Source organism: Manduca sexta, chromosome 5 (assembly GCF_014839805.1).
Source record: "Manduca sexta isolate Smith_Timp_Sample1 chromosome 5, JHU_Msex_v1.0, whole genome shotgun sequence".
Lineage (NCBI taxonomy): Eukaryota > Metazoa > Arthropoda > Insecta > Lepidoptera > Sphingidae > Manduca > Manduca sexta.
In genome coordinates this window covers 744,892-767,689 of record NC_051119.1, presented here as the reverse complement: position 1 = coordinate 767,689, position 22,798 = coordinate 744,892, and the positions used below count along the sequence as shown (strand labels likewise).

At 34.5% G+C, this 22,798-nt stretch overlaps 1 protein-coding gene across 1 annotated transcript; it reads right to left on the bottom strand.

Moving 5' to 3' along the window:
• Positions 1-8,634: 8,634 nt before the first annotated feature.
• LOC115448817 (probable phytanoyl-CoA dioxygenase) lies at positions 8,635-21,437 on the bottom strand. The gene is made up of 8 exons (XM_030176388.2): positions 21,253-21,437; positions 18,178-18,297; positions 17,511-17,619; positions 16,339-16,494; positions 13,211-13,357; positions 12,065-12,208; positions 10,616-10,753; positions 8,635-10,333 (listed from the first exon to the last, which is right to left on the bottom strand). Exons 1-8 carry the CDS (start codon positions 21,285-21,287, stop codon positions 10,280-10,282), a joined length of 903 nt encoding a protein of 300 aa, XP_030032248.1. The 5' UTR covers positions 21,288-21,437; the 3' UTR covers positions 8,635-10,279.
• Positions 21,438-22,798: the final 1,361 nt, after the last annotated feature.

Genomic DNA, 22,798 nt, shown 5'->3' with positions numbered 1-22,798 from the left:
TACAGGCCCATGTTTCTTCACAAATGTTACTTAGCTTAATACGGAACAATGTAATAATAAGCCCCTTTCTCAGTGCTTTCGGCATGACAGCCGTCGCAGTGCGTAAATATAGGCGTTGTGATTGGATGATATTGAGATGCAACTTCAATTATTAGCTGTCAGATAAAACAAAGCTGAATAAAGCCAAAATTTCTTTTGGCTTTATTCATTTGAGTCATATAATATCAAATATGGCGATATCCAAAGTACCTAAAATTCGAGGAGATAATAAGTTTATTTTCATCGGCTTTCTTTCATTATTTAATTGAATTACTTCGTATCTAAAAGCAAAGTAAGGATCCTGTCCTATTTAAAGAATAAACATACAGAAATAAAGTAAATTAAGCTAGATATTTGCATAAAACTGATGGAGATTTCCGACTTTGATATGGACATTTTGATTTTGCCGAATTTGTTATAAACTCACATGGAGAAAGCCGTGTTTGTTACATTCTTCCGTCATTATGTAGAAGAAATAGTATCTTGATATTATATAATATTTTCATGCCCGTATTATTGAAATATTTGGTAGGGCGAATTTGGTAGTGCTTTTAAAAATAAAAAAGAGCAACATAAATAATTAATATTGTTTAATTAAAATTTTGAATCGCAAAACAGTCTCATACTTGCTAATAGGAACACTTTCAAACATAATCTAAGTTCAGTCTCAAAATTACCTACCACGTAAACTATATGATGACAAACATAATATTATCTATTCTTAAAACAAGTGTTACAAAAAAAATAATTTGTTCATAGGTATTCTTAAACTGCAAAGTTTTCTTCGCGCCGTTCACAATTAATTTTATCGTTCTCCTCGTTTTCTGAATTTCTTTCGGTTGAAGTTTCAAGAATAATTAATGTTTTTGTTGAATTCTAAGGCATTTTCACCTTCCCAACCATCCCCAAAATGGCATCTTCGTAGTTTCTGTACATCTTGAACTTTGGCTGGTTTTAGTTTTATCTTGTTTATTGTAATGACCTCGGAGCTTATATCCTTGACTTTTTTATTTTTGCGAGTAACTGTTTTCATAGTACCTTGGATACTATTATAGTTTACCTCGCCTCGAATGGAAACATTCCCTCCTTGAGTCGACTGGCGCTGTATGTAAAATCTCTTGCACTGTTTGAACTGAAAGTGCCACGAATCTACATCCTTCATAACGTTGCTCATACTTTTCTTAAAATCCAAAACTTCACATTCAGTTCCAAAGCGAACAATTGTGCTATGTGTACCTATAACAGTCAGGTAATCTTCCGGCAGTACTATACATTCTAATTTCCTCGTTTCTTTTTCGACATGAGCAAACACTCTATCTGGCGGAATGAATGAGTGTCCTACTACAGGAAAATCAAATTCAACGACTCTCACATGTTCAGGAGCAACATACTTAACCATTTTGAGCACATTGCTATCATTGTAGAGTTTTTGTTTTGACCTGGACAACCGTCAGCAACTAAACGCACCGTATTTATACCAGTAAGATCTATGTTTTTTAATCGATGATATATTAAAGACGCAATTTCATTAGAGCCCTTGGCGTATTCATTTTTGATCCAACAATAGGCGAATACATTTTCTTTGGTGAGAGGAGACTTCGATGAACCTTCGACAACTGTGCAATTATATAAGTAGATCTAACGAGAGTAGTAAGTGATCTGATCCGAAGTTTTTGGTAAAGGCAGGATTTTTTCACAACCAAATGACAATGTTTTTAAACCCGGTCGTTCTTCTTTAACTAAATTAAAAAATGGTTTAGCTTTCAGCTTATGGACTCTATGTTCCACTCGAAGTTCTTGCTTTCGTGGTTCATGTTGTTGTTCTCTTTAAATATTCTCGATCAATTGGATACAGACTGAACATACATTAGTGCGTGGGCTACCAAAACCTAGATTATAGTTAGTGTTAACAAAAAAATCGAAAAAAAAACCTTTTTTTACTTTTAATCGTGGTTCTAAATTTTCTTGGCTGTTATACATTTTCCGAAAAAATCGAAGAAAATACCAGTAACGGGCAGCCATTTAGTATTAGCTATTTATTGAAAAAAAAATTACTAATAAATATTAAAAAACAATCAGTCAAAATTATATTGCCAGTATCAAATTTGTACGAGCAACATATACGTACCGCTCCTTTTTAGCTAAATTTCTCTTCCAATTTTCTGGCAGAGCTTTACGTTTTCTGGTTTTGTTTGATGTATTAGGAGATGCTAAACACTCCATCTTAAAGATTTTAGACAAATTGGAACTTAGAATCAACAAAAACAATAAAAATCACCGGACGATCCGAACTCCCTACACCATTACACGCCATACTAAATACTGCCTTTTGATTGGTTGTCAAGGATATTGTCGTTTTTGCACTAAAATTATTATACCAATTGATTCGAATTTCATAGATAATAAAACCACATAAAAAAAATATATTTTTATCTATAGGTGGACTTTGCCGCCTTTGATATTATACGACTAATTTGTAAGTCAATTCGTCGTAGTCAATGACGTTTTACAAATAGACGCGTCATACACTAACAAAATTGCACATAAAAACAGCGCACTATCCACTATAGTCACATACCTATACATATAAATTGCAAATTGGCTCGAAGAAGGAATACAAAGATTAGGCATACGTTCGTTAGAAAAGGATATATTATATACATCGACAGTTACAGCTCGCATTGATACGTCCCGAGCGTCGACCGCTGTCGCCACGACAGTCGAATAAAATGCATTTATTACTTAAAAAATAAGTTAATAGTGTATACTTATTACTAACGTATGAAATAAAACGTTTTTTTCATTCACAGTTGGAGTATAATTTGTACATCGTCTAAAAACACAGGAAGGCATTTTATTTATAAAAATACTAAAAGTTAGTAAGCCGACTAGCCGCGTCAGTGGTTGGAGGTTGACTAAGTGAATGTCGGGCAATTACCTTACTTTCGTCTTGGCAATATTGAGCTCGAACGACGTGTCCATGTAATAAAAACATCTTAGGTCGTAGTATTGTTTGTGAACGCGCTTGTAACTATTTTGAAATGCATGCCACTGCTGAAACTTTCTTACAGGAGTTGTACTGGCGGGGATGGCGGCAAGATATTCCATTCAATTGTTGTTTATTTTTCTTGGATTTTTATAGTCAGTAATTGCAATTTTCATATTACTTAAGTACTTGTGTTGTATTCAGTTCCACCATTATAACACGCGAGAGTAAACCAACGTACAAACGGACACTATTACAAATTGTATAGATTAAAGTTCAGCGAAACACAATGGACAGGTTATAATTTCCTTGTGGCTGTTTACCTACTAATTTATTTGCCCGTAGATCATTCGAGAAGGCGCTCGCCTGATGGTAATATGAGTTATAATGGCGGCAATACTATCCCAAACTACATAGTCTAAATCAGAATTGTTGTCACCTTGCTATGCTTTTTTTTTATTCTTAACATAATTATTAGCTAGTAAAATATTATGTGACGCATGCTGTATTTACTTATAATTGATTTTTTGTTGAGTATTGATGTATACAAGCGTTGGTAAATAAATAAATAAAAAAAAACTTAGAATCACAAAGAATTCTGTGCCCGTTATCCTGACAATGCAGGTAAAGTTTTATAATGTTTAGTAATGATATGAGGTTGAATTACACCCTTGGCCCAGCCGCTTTATACTGTATTTATTTTAAAATCTCCAACGAAGGGTACACGAATATTATAAACTGTACATTTGCAAAATCTGCAGTGTGACATTCATTCATAACCACAGAATACAAATTTAAATATTTGTATATGTGCAGTAATTACATATCATTTTTAGTTCTACTTCTATTCATTTTTGCAAGGAATATAAAAGATAGGATTATATAACATTACTATAGTACATATTTACAAGACTTGTTCTCTATGCTTACAAATGTCAGCGATATTAATTTCATGCGTTTTGCATTAGTTGTATTATAATCGGGACCGTAGCGACATGACAAATTTGTTTTAGATAACGGGATATATATAGAATTTTATACAATATTAATTCATTATGTTATTATAGTTCGATTCAATATCAACATAAGTTTCGAAAAAAATGTTTGATTGCTATGAATGACGAGACGAGTCTGCCGTTCGCCTGATGGTCCATCTTATCTCTAATAAACACATGTTTATAATGCTCCTAGATTTATATCCGTATTATTTAAAGTTTAATTTGTCACCGTTCTTTTTTTGTTTGTTTTGGTCATTCTACCTGCGCTGGTACCTGTAAATTATACTTAGCTTACCTATATTCTGTTAAGCACGTAGTACGTTGTATGTAGGTGTGTGCTTATTTGATTGCAGCCAATGAACAACCTATGTTTACGCGAATGTTAGACATTAAAATTAAACTCTTTTTCGGATTTTATATTTCAATTTTCTTCCCACTTAATTAAAATATAAAAGCGAAAACACCGAAATATAGTTTAATTTTAATGAACAACTGTTTGGTTTAACCTTTTTTGTTATAAAATAAAAATAAATATCTTTTTCTATATTAGATCGATCACTTTCTGCGTGTGGCTAAAGTATTTATTTGTAGTTAGTCGGTTTGAGTCGGTCAGAGAGAAATACCTCATCAGGTATTTCTCTAACAGATCACTATATGACAGATGATATATAAATCGTCTTTGATCACTCACCAAACGTTTTACGTAGACGTGTTAAGCATAACCTGTTAAATAACCGATCCCAATCTCAATCATCAATCCGATTCCGAATGAAGCAATCATAATAACTCAATTGTAAATGTCAAACTAAACTGTTCTGATTTTCACCTTTAGTGCCGTGTACCCGCCAAAGCCACTGTAGCCCAAACTTCATAATGGCCCATCGTTGTTACCTGTGTTGGGAGCATGCGCTGACAAACTTTCAACTTTTATAAAATAACGAAGGTCTGGGGTTCAAGGGCTCTTAGACTATATGAGGTAAGTTTTATCTTTGTTTCACGTTCTATAGAATCTTTACTATTGCGTCAATATATAGAAGAATTTTAAATGCTTTAGAAGTAATGGTTAATGCTTATATGTGTATCAAATTTGAATTTGCTATCGATCAATATACTTCAAATTTTGTGATTTGTATGTTGGTTTGCAGGTAAATTGAGTTAATGGAGATTAGGTCAAAAGACGGCAAAAAAAATGGTGTTTCCAAATACAGTAGAATCCGGTTATAACGACGGCCAAGTGACCGCTGATATTACGTCGTAATAACCAGAAGTCGTACTAAACAATCAATTTTTATTTTATAATAATCTCATATTTAATATATATTTTTAATACATTTTAAGGCCACCAGCAGACAAAAGGAAACATTGACATGTAAAAATATTTATTTACTTATATTAAATTAGCATACACGGTACACACACGGTGCATACTGCATACACGCGCAAATAAGGAACTGTAATAAAATAAACAGTCTCATTAGTCCGCGATGCAAAGTGGGTACACAGGACGGAAATAGCTTCTGTTATTTTTCAATTCAATTTGTTTGTTAACACGTCAACGCACGTCGTTATAACCGGACAATTGTGTGGAATTACGTCGTTAAAAGCTGTCGGCCGTTATAAGCGGAGTCGTAATAGACGGATGTACTTTCAAAGTGATTCAGTATTAAAATCAAACATATGCCTATAGTTACGTCGCTCAGAACGGATAGTTGTTATATGCGAAGTCGTACTTAACGGACTACACTGTATGTACAAAACTCAATGTCGGTAAAGTCAAGCCGGTCAACTGCTCATATAATCGGCTTGTAAAATAAATCAAAATTGTGAATTCATTCGCCAAAACTTCCCAAGAGCATGTCCTCGTGCTTTATTAACCGCCTTCAAAAAAAAGTGGAGGTTATCAATTCGACGTGAATGTTTGTATTTTTTTTGGATGTTTGTTACCTCCGATCGCGCTCATTTACGAACCGAGTTGAAAAATTGTTTCTTTTTTTTGTCGAAAGAGTAAGTATATATCTCCAGATTGGTCCCATACATTTTTTTCAAAATCGCTTCAGTAGTTTAGTTTTAGAAATAATAAAACTAGAATAATTATGTCGTCCAAGAAAACAAAATCGCGAATTTAGCTTCCTTCTGACGTTTTTAATTATGTTTTTGCATTGAGTTTGGTTGAGTGTAGGTACTTCTTACATACTTATACATACAGCATAACACCTTTTCGCCTTTTCAGGGGTAGGCAGAGGTGTTACACTACAGCGCGATAGTTCTACTGTGAGCCAAATATATCAGCTGTGTTTTTGCGTTAGGTTTGCTTGAATCTACTTCTTACATATATATATATATATATATATATATATATACAGGGTCATTTTGTAACCCTAGACTTAAATTTAACTGCGAGAAAGTCATCTTGAAAGAAGCAGTTTACTATAAGTTACTTTAACCTAAGGTCAAAAACAAAAAAGTAAAATTTTCTAACAAAATAAATATTCAAATAGTCATTTTATTTTTACACACCTTTTGCCACTACTACTATACTAGAATCCGTCGGAGCGGCAACATCGCACACAGTCATTGATAATATTATGCTCACGCACACGAACAAGTGATGCACACTCGGAGCGCAAGGGTAGTTCGTCGCACCGCGCGCGCCGCAACCGAACAGCTGATGTCGGCGCTTCAACTACCTAGGGTTTTGTGTCGTGCCACATCACTCAATCAACAATTAGACCAGCAGCGACGACGCTACGCCGACGTTACAAAAAGACACATACCTAAACATCATTATCATCATCAGCCACATAAAGTCCACTGTTGAACATAGGCCTCTCCTAAAGATTTCCAGACGGACCTGTCGAAAGCTGCCTGCATCCAATGTGTTCCCGCGACGTTTAAAAGTCGTCTGTCCACCTTGCAGGTGGACATCCAACGCCAACATAAACATCACGCACTAATCATCACATTTCATTAGAACCATATTTTCTATGCTCAAACTATCATCATAAGCAAATGACACTAATCAAACAACCACAACTGCATAAGTTAGGTACACATAACACATGATTTCCGTAATTTTAAAGTGATTTCATTCTTTTAAATCAAAACACACACATTCTAATGTAGGTAGTTCATCCATTTTAGTAGATAAATAGGTATAATAAATACGTTCAACGGTTAGATTTATAACACTCATAACAATAAAATATCATTCTGCAAATCTGGCAATTCACACGAACAATTAATAATGAAGTTACAATCTTGATAATAATTAGGTAATGTGATAGTTTGAGGTAAAAATGTCGAGCGACGGGATACGTCACGGCACGGCGCGGCGTCCCAATAGGTATCTAAACATGTTTTCAAAAAAGTAAATGCGTTTACCAATACCAAATGATGTTTAGTAGATTGCTTGTTCCTTTAAAAGTTGTTTCATACTTCAAAGTATTTTTAATACAGTTAATTTGTGACTACCTCGGTGCCGCAGTTGTATTATAGTACGGATGCTATGCTAAGGTCACGGGATCGAATCCCGGGTCGGACAAAATGATATTGGATTTTTCCATTCAGTACCTATCGCAAATTCATAAATCCACATTAAAATCGTAATGACAGCCTCCGATTTATTCTTCGAAACGTCGGAAGAAAATAAAATACTAACACCGCGATAGAATCCGAAAATTAGTTTAATTTCAATAACTAATATGAGATTCATTAGGTACTTAAGATATTCTATTGGCGACGAGGATGGGTAGCTTTATCATGACGGTCGGCAAAATTAAAGAGTTCAATTTGGAGACGGGTAATTGGACCCTGTATTGTGAGCATAGATAGTGAGTATAGACATGTATTTTGTTGCTAACGGCGTGGAAGAGAAATAAAAGTTGCCGACTCTACACCTGTATGAGTTAATGGTCACATTAGCTAAAACATGACATCCCATTATAAAAAAAGAACATTAAACAGAAAACTAAAAATAAACCTACTTGCTAAGACTAATAAAACATTACACACCTCCACACTAAATTAACAACACGCATTATTTCAGCGGAAACAATAAATCTTTTTAAATCTGGCGATTGTCAATGCCAAGTCTTTTAATAGGCTTACGCTCGCGTTTGGGCCTGGGTTCACAGGAGGGCGACTTACTTAATTTTATAAATAACTCAGAACATATATACCAATTACTTACAACAGAGAATGTTGTGTGGTGGCATTTATTATAAAATGCATAAGGTTAAGTTTGCTGTGTCAATATATGCTGCTGTTTATTTTCCTTTATACAATAAAATTAATTTTAAAAATACTTGGTTGTTAAATGCAGTATTTGTATTACATATAAAATTGTAATAAGCCGATATATGGGCTTTTATTAGGGCAACAGAAACGAATAAAAGTTTTTGGATACTTTGTTTGTATGTTTGTACACGCATCACGCAAAAATTATTGCATGGAATTAAATACAGTTTTCTATAACGTATTTCTAGAGGTTTAATTTAAAATATAGGGTCCTTATTCCGGGAAAAAATAACGAGGTTCTTCTACCCCGTAAAAATCCTTTCCCGCGGCGCTAGTCGCGAGCAAAACTAGTAAGGTTATAAAATAAAAAGCAAATATATAAAATTCATTTAATAAGTATATACCTGTTATATCACAGACGTTAAAGATTATTGCACATACAAAAAAAAAGGATTTACATAACAGTCTTAAAAAAGAACAAAAGCGAAGTGGCCGTGAGAAATCTCTTTTAGATAACTATTGAGGTTTTTCTTATGCACTGGTATAAAAACCTTAGATTTATAAAATAAAGTGCCCAGCGTCTGTCTGTACATGATATATTCAAAAACCCGACGAATTTTCATACTGCTTTAATAAAAGCAGTACTCCGTCCATTAATAAATGGACGGAGTAAATAAATGAACTAAATAGGTATTTTAACCTCAAGTATGACGTTTACAACTAGATAGGCTAGATGTAAATAAAGGTGTGTGTATAATTAATTCATTAAAATGTTTTGTACGACAGAAAACATATGCATATGTATTGGATAATAAATATTAAAGGTGTCATCAAAGTATATAAATACCTCTTAAGTTTTTTTTTGTGATTGCAACATTTTCTTGTCACTTGTGTTTCAATTACGGTGCATATATTAAATGTGTTACAACAGAATTCTTATTAATTTATCAATAAAAGCCCAAGAATTAACAATATGCTCTGCTACTCGGGCAAAGCCGAGGGTCGCTAGTATACTAATATAGAATGTCGACTGTTGCCTAGGTTTAGAGACAGCATGTGTGTTTTGATCTAGCTGGTTTTCGCTGCTTGACCTTTCAACACCTTATATAGGATTTTTAACACAATATACCCAGATCTTAGAAGGTATAATTCGTAAGAAACTGCGGCAAATTAACTGATGAAGTCGCCTCGATTCTCCATGGAGATGAAATAAATAGAAACTAATAAATCTACTAAATAAATCTGCACAATGTATTATACTGCTTATTGAATGTTTATTAATTCTGAAGATATTGCTCATCCGTCCGAAAATAGATTTCTCAGTGCGCGTGGGCAACTTAAAATATCAATTATTTCCTACCGTATAGAATAGATTAAAATATACATAATAATCAAAAGATTTACTAAATTATCAAACTCTGCGAGTTAAATATTTATAATAAATTGTACAAACAATAGCAGTTTGAAGTAGATGTTTTTTTTTTACCAAAATACAAAACAATTTATATTTTTTATCTTGAATCAGATAAGGATATGAAAAATACGTATTTTTATCGTGAATACAATAGATATGTATTTTTTTATTTATTTTGTACATATAACATAATTAAAAACAAACCATTGTTTAAATTTATCTATATACAATAAAGCTAACATCCTTATATAATAAAATTAATATCCCTCTCCCAATTTCATGAAATACGACCATGGTCGCAAAATGCACCGCGGATATATTGCGACCACAACTGTGTGGTATCCGTTGATCAGAATGCACATTTTAAATATACCCTGTTTATTTTAAACGCTCAGTGCTTGGTTTCAATTTTGAATACACGATAAACTCCATGTGATTCAGATGTTTTATAATATATTCTTAAAACTATTTTTACTTCATAATAATAAACTCTGTTAATGGTACAGTATACTTAATCCTTTTTTGAGTATTTACTTAATAGCAAACACAGTTAGTTTCTCAGTTACTTTTCGCGTAGGGTGGAGTTTCTCGAAATAAAAAACGTTCTTACAGATTGGACTTCACCCCTTTGATCAGTCTGCTTTTGTATCTCCAGATGTCCTGCAAAATAATAGCAATTTTAATCATATCAGCCGAAGCTCGATGCAGTCACTGCTGGACATAGTCTACTTCCAAGGTACGCCGGTAATCTTTTTATTGCTTTGAATGATGAGACGAGCTTGCGTTCGCCTGATGGTAAGCGATACGACCGCCCATAAGCAGTAGAAATACCATCCAACACCTTGAATTACAAAGTATTGTTTATTTCCGTTGAGATTGGCCGCCGTGGTCGAAATTCGGTTAAGAAGGAATTAGATAATAAAGACAATGACAGGTGTATACCTGGTACGCGATCTCGAATCCCTTCTTCTTGGCGACGCCCATGACGTCATCAGCGGCTACTTCCTGCACAGTGCCCTTGACGTCGATGTAGTGGCAGTGGTTGTTCGCGAAATGGAATGTTATTGCTTTGCGGTAATTCTAGACAAAAAATACAAACGTTAAGCGCCTGACATAAAATAATAGCAATAACATAAAAAGAAAGATTGCTCTTTCTTTTATAATGTCTTTATTGTTTTTGTGTGTTTTTATTATTTTACTAGCTTTTGCCCGCGGCTCCGCCCACGTTATAAAGTTTTTCGGGATAAAGTTTTCCGTTATAAAAGTCACGCTATATATTTTCCCGGGAGTCTCACAACTGTCTCCATACTAAATTTCATCTTAATATGTTGAGTAGTTTTTGAGTTTAACACGTTCAGGCAGACAGATACAGAGGGAGACTTTGTTTTATAATATATTTTTGTAGAACTTTTTAAGAGGAACAATCCCGTTATACATCATTGTTGCATAACTTTAACCGTTTACGCAGCGCACGCAACGGAAGCTCTCAAAACTAATAAATTGTCCCCGTATTTGCAACATGTTTCATTACTGCTCGGCTCCTATTGGTCATAGCGTGATGATATATAGCCTATAGCACTCCACGAACAAAGGGCTATCCAATACAAAAATTAACTGAGTAGAGTACAATGAGTAGCTGTCAAACAACGTATCACGCACCGGCGCCATCTACTTAAAATGAAACGTATTTATTTTCGTGAGGGATACTCACACACCACGTACTGGCGCCGTTGTAGTACATGGTATGTATCAGAGATGGCGCTGTATGTGAAAAATGATTTTCCCTGTTTTCCTGCTTTTCTCTATATTTTTTTTCAGAATTTTCTTTGCTATAAACCTCACGGAGCTCGGGACCTTTCCAACGAATGCAAAACCGTGGAAATCGGTTCGTGCGTTCTGGAGTTATAGAGTCAGGAAGGAAAACCCGACTTATTTTTATATTATAGATATAGATTATATTAGAGCAAGATAAATTTAAGACATATCAGTAGTTAAGACAATGCGATAGAACATTTAAATTTGAGAAAAAGATGCAAGTCAAACAATATACCTAACTGAATACAAGACATTTCTATCTCACTTTTTGGAATCTCTTTCTAATTGAATTGAAGTAGAGTCTAGAAAGAGAGAAATGTGTCAGACTTTTGACTTAAAATGTATGTCATACCGTAGGTTTAGAGTGTGGATTCCGGTTATAGTTTAATTTCTATGGACTTAACAAACTTGCACACATATTTGGAAAATCCATACCTACACATATTGTCAAAAATAGTTACTAAAACTAGACAAGTTAATTCCCGATGCCCTAAGTAATAGGCTAAGGTATATACTAAAACTAGACAAATTAGGTCCTGCTAAGTAAGAGGCTAAGGTTCATAAACTATTCCTGACCTTAGACACGTTAGGTCCTGACCCATGCACCAGGTACGGGTGGAAGAACACCGTGTCCCCGGGACTCATCTCCAGTGGCACCCGCTCACCCACGGGAGCGACGCGGTCCTCGTCCAGGATGCCGTGGAACATCTTGCCCGAGTCCTGTGGGATGGGAATTTATTATTAAAGAATTGTATCCGGGTTCAAACAGGCCGGCATAATTATGTCGATTGGCGAAGGGTAATCATTTCTGGTCAGTCGACACAATCTAGACCCACTACACTTACCATCAGGTGGATTAGAGTCTCTTAGTGTATCCGTAAACTAGGTTAAATTATTATAAAAAAAATATTTTTTTTGGGCTATACAGAAATTATTAGTACAGAACTTGGACAGATATACTTGAAGAAGGTTCAGTTTGAAAAATAAACTCCTTTGGTTAAATAACATAATATACAAATTTACTTCATACTACAAATAAAAAGTAACGAATTTTTGTTGAAGTTGCAGGGATCAATATCTGTTATTTTGAGATTTTTGACTTCTTTAAACACAGTTCTAAGGGGGTTGACAGACCTCTGATCGTAAAGCAAAATACGTAATACATGTCGACACTGGATCAAGATTAAAAGAGCATAATTATTACTAAGCACTAGCTGAGCCGACAGACGTTATCCTGTCTTAACTATGTATGCACGCGCGCATTCTGTCGATCGCTGACAGTTATTTCAAACAATTGACAGTTATGTAAAATTAATATAGTCTAATTTTCCGCGTAATTTTTTGAATTTTTCTTTCATAAGAATCTTCTCCTGACAATAACAAATACAACAAAAAAAATTATTGAAAACGGTCCAGCCGTTCACGCGTGATGGCGTGACCAAGGGCAATAGGGATTAATTTTTATAGATTTAGATAATAGCCCAGTTGGGCATAGAACGGTCTGCCAAGAATTTCCGTAGGTTCAAACCCAACAAACCTCTGACTTGGTGAGAAAATCTGCATACCTGCGAAATTCTTTATAGAATTTTGACGGTGTGTGAAATCTATCCCGCACTAGGCCAGCGTAGTGGACTAAGGCCTCAGTAGCAGAGGAGGCCCGTGCCCAACAGTGGGACAGTATATAATACAGTACTGATATTAATAACGTATAGTTCAACGTACCGGTACATTCCCATGCGCGTAAAGCGTTTCTTTCTTATGCGAGCCTGGTATCACGAACAGGCAGCCATTGTCGGTGGTGACGTCATCGATCGCCGTCCACGCCGCCACGATCTTGTCCGCCGGCCGGAACGGGAAGTAGAACAGGTCCTGGAATGGGAAAATGTCACGCCTTTTCTAGGGTAGACAGAGGGGGTAGTTAGGGGCCGTTCAAGTATTAAGTAAGGCAATTTTTGAAGATTTTTGAACGCCGCACCCGCCCATGTAACGCGCCGTAACATTTTCCTGTCCGCCCCCCTCCAAAAGTTATGTAACCCTAAATTTATCATTTTTTTTAATATTCACAATAATAATAATAATAATACAAGCCTTGTATTATATACTTGCTCACTACTGAGCATGGGCCTCCTCTACTACTAAAAATAAAAATAAAAAATAAAAATGCTTTATTCATCACGTAGGCGAACATAGTTGCACTTATGATAAGTCAAGGTACATGAGAATATTCAATTATTACTTAATTAGATTAGCTTATATAAACAAAGACAATAAAATAAATGAAAAATATACTTAGTAAACAAAGAAGCCAGCTCGGGCTGGCAGGGAAGAAGAAATAAAATTATGTATGTATGTATTTTTAAATAAGCAATAAGGGAGAAACGCGTCGCGATCCTCACCGGTGAGGACAATAAAAGCCCTAACCTAGCTAACCTACCAGCCTTTCACTAACTACCTAAGCGATGACTACCCGAAGAAGAAAGGCAGAAAGAAACTCCGGGCTTTATTTTTGTCATCAATTGTCTATTCATTTATAATATTGTTATTAAATATATATATATATTTTTTTAATAAGTCTTTTCTATACAAAGTCTGATTAATTATATAAGCTAATACACGCACATCACCGTAAAATTGCGGAGAAAATCCACATAAAAGTATTTAGCAATAACTAAAAACTAACGAAAAAAAACAATAATACTAAAAAATTATAAAAACTATGAAACAGTCAGTGTACAGCGTGCATACGCCTACATTTACAAACATAATATTTTCATTTCATATTTTGTCGCAGATCTTGGTCAATATAATTAAGATTATAAATTTTAAGGCTGGTGCAACAAAATGATCGGTCGGTCGTCTATTATACATTGATAATTCAATGAGTCAATATAAAATAAAATATGTCACATAAATTTAAAACTGTTACCCAGTATAATGTCAAAATTGTAGAAAGGTACACATGAGACGTTTATGTAGTTAATTTATAATATTGGCGTTAACATAGGGTTGGACAGGGTGTGCAGGACTGTTTTTCCAAACCGTCTGATCATCGAGGTAATCCTTTACATTATAATACCCCTTTGACATTAATTCGCGCTTAACATGACACTTAAATTTGTAGCCGGGCAGATTGGTTATTTCAAGAGGGATTTTATTATAGAATTTGATACAATTCGCTAGATAAGATTTATTTGTTTTACAGAGCCGGAAATTTGGAACAACTAGTTTATTCTTATTTCTAGTGTTCAAACAGTGCAAGTCACTGTTTTTCATAAAAGTACCTAGGTTCTTACGGACATACATAATATTTTGAAAAATGTATTCAGCTGGCAAAGTCAGTATATTCACCTCCTTAAACAGTTCTCTAAGGGAATCGCGAGACCGAAGGTTATAAATTGCACGAATCGCTCTTTTCTGTAAAATAAAAATGGTCTGCAGATCTACTGCAGTACCCCACAGAAGAATGCAATAAGACATAATGCTGTGGAAGTAAGCGAAATATACTAACCTTGCCGTAGCCACATCAGTTAAATATCTGATCTTCCTAATAGCAAAGACTGCAGAACTCAATTTACTCGAAATTCTTTGAATGTGGGGTCCCCATTGAAATTTCCTATCGATAGAAACCCCAAGGAAGACTGTAGAGGGTACTAATTCTAGTTTATTCCCGTCTAAATCAATATCAGTTCCATTAATCTTGTTCAGTAACGAGAATCGAACACATTTAGTTTTTGCTGCATTTAATAGAAGACTACTGAGAGAGATTAGGCCTTAGTCCACCACGCTGGCCTAGTGCGGATTGGTAGACTTCACACACCTTCGAAATTCCTATAGAGAACTTCTCAGGTATGCAGGTTTCCTCGCGATGTTTTCCTTCACCGTTAAAGCAAGCGATAATTCACAAAGAATACACACATGATTTTTTAGAAAAGTCAGAGATGCGTGCCATTGGGATTTGAACCTGCGGACATTCGTCTCGGCAGTCCGTTCCTCAACCAACTAGGCTATCGCTGCTTATATTCACAATTATTTTACGCAAAATACCGAAAAATTGCTAAAATACCTTTGTTATAGTTTTAAAATTAAAAAAAACATATTACACAATGCTTTGTATGAAAGCCCCCTCCCGCCCCTGTTACGCATCATAACGTTTTACAAGAACCTCCCTGCCCCGAAATTACGTTACGTAACACTTGAACCCTTACACACTTTTCGTCAAATATTACGTGGTATGTAATAATGGATGAAGCTATTACACCAGGCATAATTCCAGCCTACGCTGATACTGACTAGGAAAAATAATATCCAGCCTGGAATTGAATCCGAGACAGTACGGCAACGGTAACATATTCACAATTTCATCAAATTTCATATGCATCACTTCAATAGTTAGCCAGGAAAGTAAGACAGACTAACTTCCCCACTTATAATCTATAGGTAACAGGTATATTAAATACTTAAAGAAAAAAAAATTGTATCCTTGTTTAAGCAGCGATATTTTGATTATTTTATAATTTAGTGTGAATACGGAGTGCGCGTGAGTGTAATACTGACTCAAAGTGTGTTGCCGCTGCGAAGAATTCTCTTAAGTAGTACTAGTGGCATTAAATCGTGTAAAGTTACAATTATTTTTTATTGATATTTATTTGGTTCGAAACTTACACCTTTTTATTTTAAAATACGGTTCGAGTAATTAATTGTAAAATGTTATTTAAAAAAAAAAGAATTTGTGTGGTTTCATTTATTAAAGCTAAGTCAAATGAACCTGTATATTTAATTTGCCGGGCTAATTTCAACCACTATTTCCTTTTAATAAGTAAATGTTTTCATGTTCCCGAGTGTTCCATTACCTGATGCGGCGGATGCCTGCCGGTGCCGGGCGGCTTGTTGATGATCATGCTGTGCACCGCCGTCACGTCGTCTCCGATCAGCTGCGACACCACGTCCAGCAGCCGAGGGTTCTGCGCGTACTGCACGAACACGTCGTCGTACGCGATGTCTTGGATCTAGAACATTACAAAAAAAAAATAGAACATTTTTTTTTTATTTTGCAACACACAGCCCTTACAGGGTCCACACAATTCGAACTGGCGAAGATAAAACATACAACTATACTATAACATTAATTAAAACTAAGTATAACAAATAAAATATATCAGAAATTAATGATTGCTTATGTTTACGTGAATGTTGGACATTGAAATAAAACTGTTTTCGGATTTTCGTTCTATAATGTTCTAAATTGTTCCAGAAAGTTCTATATTGAAATAAAACAAAAATATAATTATATTAAAAAACATCGAAAACATCCGGAACAATGTTTTATTTCGATTCAGAACTATGTGGATCAATTTAGAACATTATGAAACGTTAAGAGAATATTAGAATATACAAGTAAACAATTTAAGATATTGCAAATATTTTAGAAGGTATGTACGGCAAAACGTCACCAGCCGATGGCCTAGGGGAGCAAGTTGAAATGGAGAATGAGAAAAGTATGAATTGTAGGTAAAGTCGAGAGTACATGTTCCTCTCCCACTTCCCCTCTCCTGCTTTAACAATAACGTAGAGTAGAGCGTAATTGAGCGTACGGGTTGCCCCTCCCTGCCCCGCCTTGGCGACGCCCTTGCCCTGGGACTTAACTGTACTTCGGCAGAGATGCGTTAAATGACCCTTCCCGCACTGGGGTCGATCGTATGGCTTACAAGCGACATGCTCACCTGGTCATTCAATTACAAAAAATAATCAAAATCTCGTTAAAACTCATTGATGTAATTCTGTGTTTAGCAAGCAAGGTGCACTGTTGTCGCATGGATTGTAACTTAGATCATATTAAGTATAAATAAATACCTAAAAGAAAGCATTGGTTTAGAAATACCATTTTGTTAAATCAACATACGGTTTATTATTATTATAGACTAGCTTTTGGCTGCTACTCCGCTCGCTTAGTAAAAAAAAGTCGAAATCGGTTGAGTAGTTTCTGAAATTAGCGCGTTGAAACAAACAAAATGATCCGTATTACCTTATTGATGTAGTCTTCTGGGTTTAGTTTCTTCTCGACTAACGAAGGTTCTTTTATAATGGTCGCTGCGGTTGCAACAAGTCCTTTAGCCATTTGTGAGAAGCGTTGTCTAGAACAAGAAATGATTGGATGAATTTATGATGTAAGTATCTATAGATTTTTTTTTGTGTTATAAGTTTTTACATTGTGGAATACAACTGTCAACTGGAGGTGGGCGTTATCTAAGTATACAGTTAGCTAACTAATGCAGATATTATCGAACATTGTATTAAAAAAAAACCTGTATTACTATTCCAAATAAAGATTTTTTTGCATGTTAACAGTTATAGGAAGTATCCAAAAATAAGCAAAGCATAGTTAAATCATATTATTTATTTCATTCATTTGTTTTATGAAAGCTTGCAGACAAATAATACAATGTTTAACTATTTAAATGATGTAAGTTGCTAACAAAAAGCTTTTACATACGAATGTGATTTAAACTGTAATGTAATGCATGTTATTTTTATATTTATTGAAGTATGAAAGAAAATTGATTGATTATAATATACCAACAGCGATTATTTTCGGATATCTATAGATATCAATTACGGAACACTATTTTCTTAATTAGAACATTCAGGAACAAAAATGTTCAAGATATTTTTATTATGCTATATTTTCTTACTTGTAGCTGTAAAGAGACGCGAAATCAATCAGCTCCTTGATGACGAAATATCCATTGTCGTCATAATACTTTCGCTGTTCCGCAGAGAGCTTGTACGAGTCGGGAAGTTCCGCGAATGTTCTGGAAAATCAACCAACAGTTCAATTAACATATAGTCAGGATTTGGATTTAAGCGAAACAGATCCTCTATTTCGCTTAAGAGGGCGAAACCGCTCTTTCAATTACAGGAATTGTAATTACAGAATCAAAAATCCCTTATTTACCTATACGGCTAACAAAGCTGTTCTATGAATGGAACGAAATTTCCAAAAGGCGGATTTGCTGCCGTAGACGGAATAGGGCCCCCTGACTATAGATATTAGATATTTCATCAATTGAATAAACGAGCAAGTTGTAATATTAATTTTGAATAACAAAGTTCAGCTTTATAATGCGTAGCTTCAATAATTTTCGCAATCAGAACAGTTTGCGCACGGCAAATGTAGATAACTCCTACTAGCATACCCAAGTAGCAGTGAGAGTGAATAACCAATTAAAAGATAACAAGTTATTGTTTATTTGTTTAAGTGAACGAATCATTCGACAAACTAGAATCGTTACCCGCCCTAGGCACACCGAAGGCACGCCTATGCACGGGGGCACATTTGTCACAGCCCTAGGCATACAGTTAAATGTGTATACTTCATGGTTGCCAATTCACATTAAGGCCTATAAGGGCTCGCGAATAGTTCCTAAACTTCGCCCCTCCTCCCATCCTAAGAGGTTTCCTTAGCTTTCCCCCACTCTTCCTTCCCAGTTATGGCCTCCCAACTTTCCTCCAGGACCCTCCAGTCGCTAAGCCGATGGATTCCAGTAGCGCATTCGCGGGTTCTCCTCGATGTTGACAGCAGGGTCCGTAACCAAAAAAAAAAACTAGAGTTGTTACCCTTACAATTTCATTGATATTGGGATAAAAAATTGAACAAAAAAACAGAGACAACAGTGTCAGTTGAAAAATCTCATTAAATTCGATCTAATCGGCCTCTGTGTGACCCCAGATATGCCTTACATTACATTTTTTCCAATGTTTTTAGCACTTATCGAAAATACATTTGTTTATAAGTGATAAAAGTCATTAAGATAAGATTATGTATTAAAAACATTATGATTTGAGACTTTTTTATTTTATGTAATTTAGCTTATCTTAATTATCTAATGCATCTTGAAACTATTTATATAAACAAGTGGCAAATATGGTTGAATACCCTTTCTAAAAACCAATAATAGGGGGAGATTAGTCCTCCAACAATTTTATTAAGATCATACATATCAGAACATTGGTGACTTCATGAAGTTTTTTAAGTACCTGAATTCCTCTACATTTAGATAAGTTGTTTACTGCATTCCTATATCATATTATGACCAAAAGGCTTTGCTAAAACTAGATTGGAACATAAGAAGTATACAGACATAAGGTTTGAAAATCATAGCCCTACATTGCTTTGGCATAGTTGGATGAAGACTGTTTGGTACAAAATTGGCTCTTCAAGAAACAACACAGTAAAATTAATTAGTATTTATGTACCTATGTACATTTAAATAATGTAAGCACTTAGATTTTTATAATTTTATTTGGCGTTGTTTTATGTGATAAAGAAATATATAGATATAGTTGTGAAAAATGTTGCCATCTAAGTGAAAATTTTTAGTACAACCTTATATTTAGAATTGAGTCTAAATTTTTGCTATCAATTCATATAATACTGGTATCATTATCATATAGGAAGAGTTACTTGTGTTACTCAAAGGGTATCCTTAGAGTATACATAATTGTATACCATTATTTCTCAAATTAGTAATAGTTTATCTAAATATATTTTTTTATATATGCATTGAGCATTGCAGTGAGACTTCTCTGCATCTGATGGTATGCAGACTGGGGTGCAATAGAGTGTCAACTGACAAGAAATGATTACCCATTAGACCTTGTTACTCGACACAAGTTTGCAGGCCTGTAAAAACCAGATGTACCCACGCTGATCTGGGAACACAAATTACCTAAGTGAAACAATATTGTAGGTTATAAAAAACCTTGTGTATAGTGGCAGCTATCGTAAAATATATACTTACAAGCACCAGCAAAATAATTCATTTATTTGATTAAGATGCAAAACAGATAACAATATTTTTTTTTTTAATTTTATGAAATGTATAAACATATAAATAGATTGTATGCCATTACTTAGTGTTATAAAATAAAGAATTTCAACATCATACCATAACTTGTGTAGTTTAATTTAAGAAAAAATCTGTAAAATTATTAATTTGTGAGATAACATTAAAATATAATAAATAATAATATCAGCCCTGTATTATATACTTGCCCACTGCTGAGCATGGGCCTCCTCTACTACTGAGAGGGATTAGGCCTTAGTCCACCACGCTGGTCTAGTGCGGATTGGTAGACTTCACACACCTTCGAAATTCATATAGAGAACTTCTCAGATGTGCAGGTTTCTTCACGATGTTTTCCTTCACCGTTAAAGCGAACGATAAATTCACAAAGAATACACACATGATTTTTTAGAAAAGTCAGAGGTGTGTGCCCTTAGGATTTGAACCTGCGGACATTCGTCTCGGCAGTCCGTTCCACACCCAACTAGGCTATCGCAGCTTTTACAATATAATACCATAATATATTTTTGAATGCCAAACAATTATGAGACTAGCATATTACATTGTTCTGTGTTCATATACATGATTAACAAAGACCTTCACTTATATTCAGAACATAACACAGACAGGGAACTACCCAAGCAAATAGCAACATGCTGGGACACTTGCATCACAAATTAAAATAGATGTTTTAAACTATAACTTCTTTTCTACATTTATATTAAAAACAGCAGTCTTTAGAATATATGATAATGGTTTTAAATAGTGTACATTTCGCATTACGTATTCTTGTCAAGAACAACATAATAATTGTGATAAGTTTATCGTTTCAAAGTTCAATATTTTTTTTATTAAGTACATTAAGGATAATAACTTAGTTATCTTAGTTATAATTCCACAATAGAAATATATACTACTTACGGGTTCGGTATCACTTTTACTCCTGGCAAAGACATGGTCGCCTAAAACACTATTTTTATGAAAATTATTTTAAACAAAATTACGCACTCTCAAGTTGTTTAAAAGTTTGCGAAAACAATATGCCGCTACAAAGTAAGACGCAAGTTCATGTAACTTTTGAGCGTTGTCTGTTTGACAGCTGACAGTATCAGCTGTTTTCTTTGTTTTTTTTTTTTTTTATAAATCGTTATGCAATAGTTTTTAGAACATACGCCCTATCCAGTTCTCAATCTTGTTATTGATATCTTGGCATACATTTTTGTATATATTTCTAACGGCGTAAAGGTTGACATTAATTCATTGTATGTTGTTTTATTATCTTTCTTTCTATATCTATAATATTATATTAGTTCTAGTATATAAAACTAGATGGCGGCACATGCTCATGGACCGTTAGATAGATTTAGATGTTCTAATTACACATTTTCACCCGGCGAAACTGGGTGAAACATTAAACGTCGTTTTACTACCAACGATACATGTTTACCGGCAATTGCAATACTTAAATAAGTATATCGACATATTTATCGAAATGTACCTACTTAGGAATCCCTCGATGAAATTATTTGTTGGGTTTTAAGTGCAAGATACTTAGTTATTTTTGGAAGGACTCTATTATCGTATTTTCTTTTTAAACTCGCAAAAAATTCCCTGTTCGATTAACTTCGTACCTACATAAACGACTTTAATTTATTTTTGTCGTAACCTTGACGCGTTACGTTTGTAGTTATACTTATATACAACGATGAACTTGATATTGAACTTTGAACTGACTTGTCTCAGCAAATAGATTTATGCTGACAAGGAATTATTGCTTGAAGTAGGTATTTAGCATATCGCCACAAACATTTTTTAGGCTCAGTCACAATTAATTTATGACTGAGTTAAAAACAATGGGTTAAAAAATGCGACAGCGTGATGGAATGTCTAGAATCGAGGTAAGTCATTCGAACCACGGGAACTACTGGTTTGATTTAAAAAAATATTTTATTGTTGAAGGCTAAGCTGTTAAACGAACTACTGCTGTTAACCTACGAATCTATATAATATATAAAAATGAATCCCTATTTCCCTTGGTCACGCCAGCCGTTCACGCCATCACGCGTGAACGGCTCGACCGATTTCACTATTTTTTTGTTGTTGTTGTTTTGTTATTGTCAGGAGAAGGTTCTTATGGAAAAAAAAAATTGAAAATGTAAGAAAACTTAACGAAAATATTAATTGTAACTGTCAATTGTTTGAAATGACTGTCAGCGATTGACAGAATGTGCGCTGCAAATGCATAGTTAAGACGGGACAACGTCTGTCGGGTCAGCTAGTAGTATATACGAATAACTACTACAAAACAATCGAATTATAATTCTTAACAAGGACAAGTTATTTCAGTATAATATAAAGAATATAAAACTTAATGACAAAACCATGGTAGCGATCTTTATTATACCACGACGTGGGGGTCAGCAAACATGTTATTGTCAATTTCATCACCATTTTATAGTTTAATCGT

What these genes read in the sequence shown, in the direction of transcription:
- LOC115448817 (XM_030176388.2), bottom strand. Translation starts at nt 21,287, where the DNA reads ATGTCTTTGCCAGGAGTAAAAGTGATACCGAACCC. An exon ending in GCAGGCATCCGCCGCATCAG is followed by an intron (nt 13,358 to 16,338) that starts GTAATGGAACAC and finishes TTCCCATTCCAG; the next exon opens with GACCTGTTCTACTTCCCGTT. An exon ending in ACGCGCATGGGAATGTACCG is followed by an intron (nt 12,209 to 13,210) that starts GTACGTTGAACT and finishes CCCATCCCACAG; the next exon opens with GACTCGGGCAAGATGTTCCA.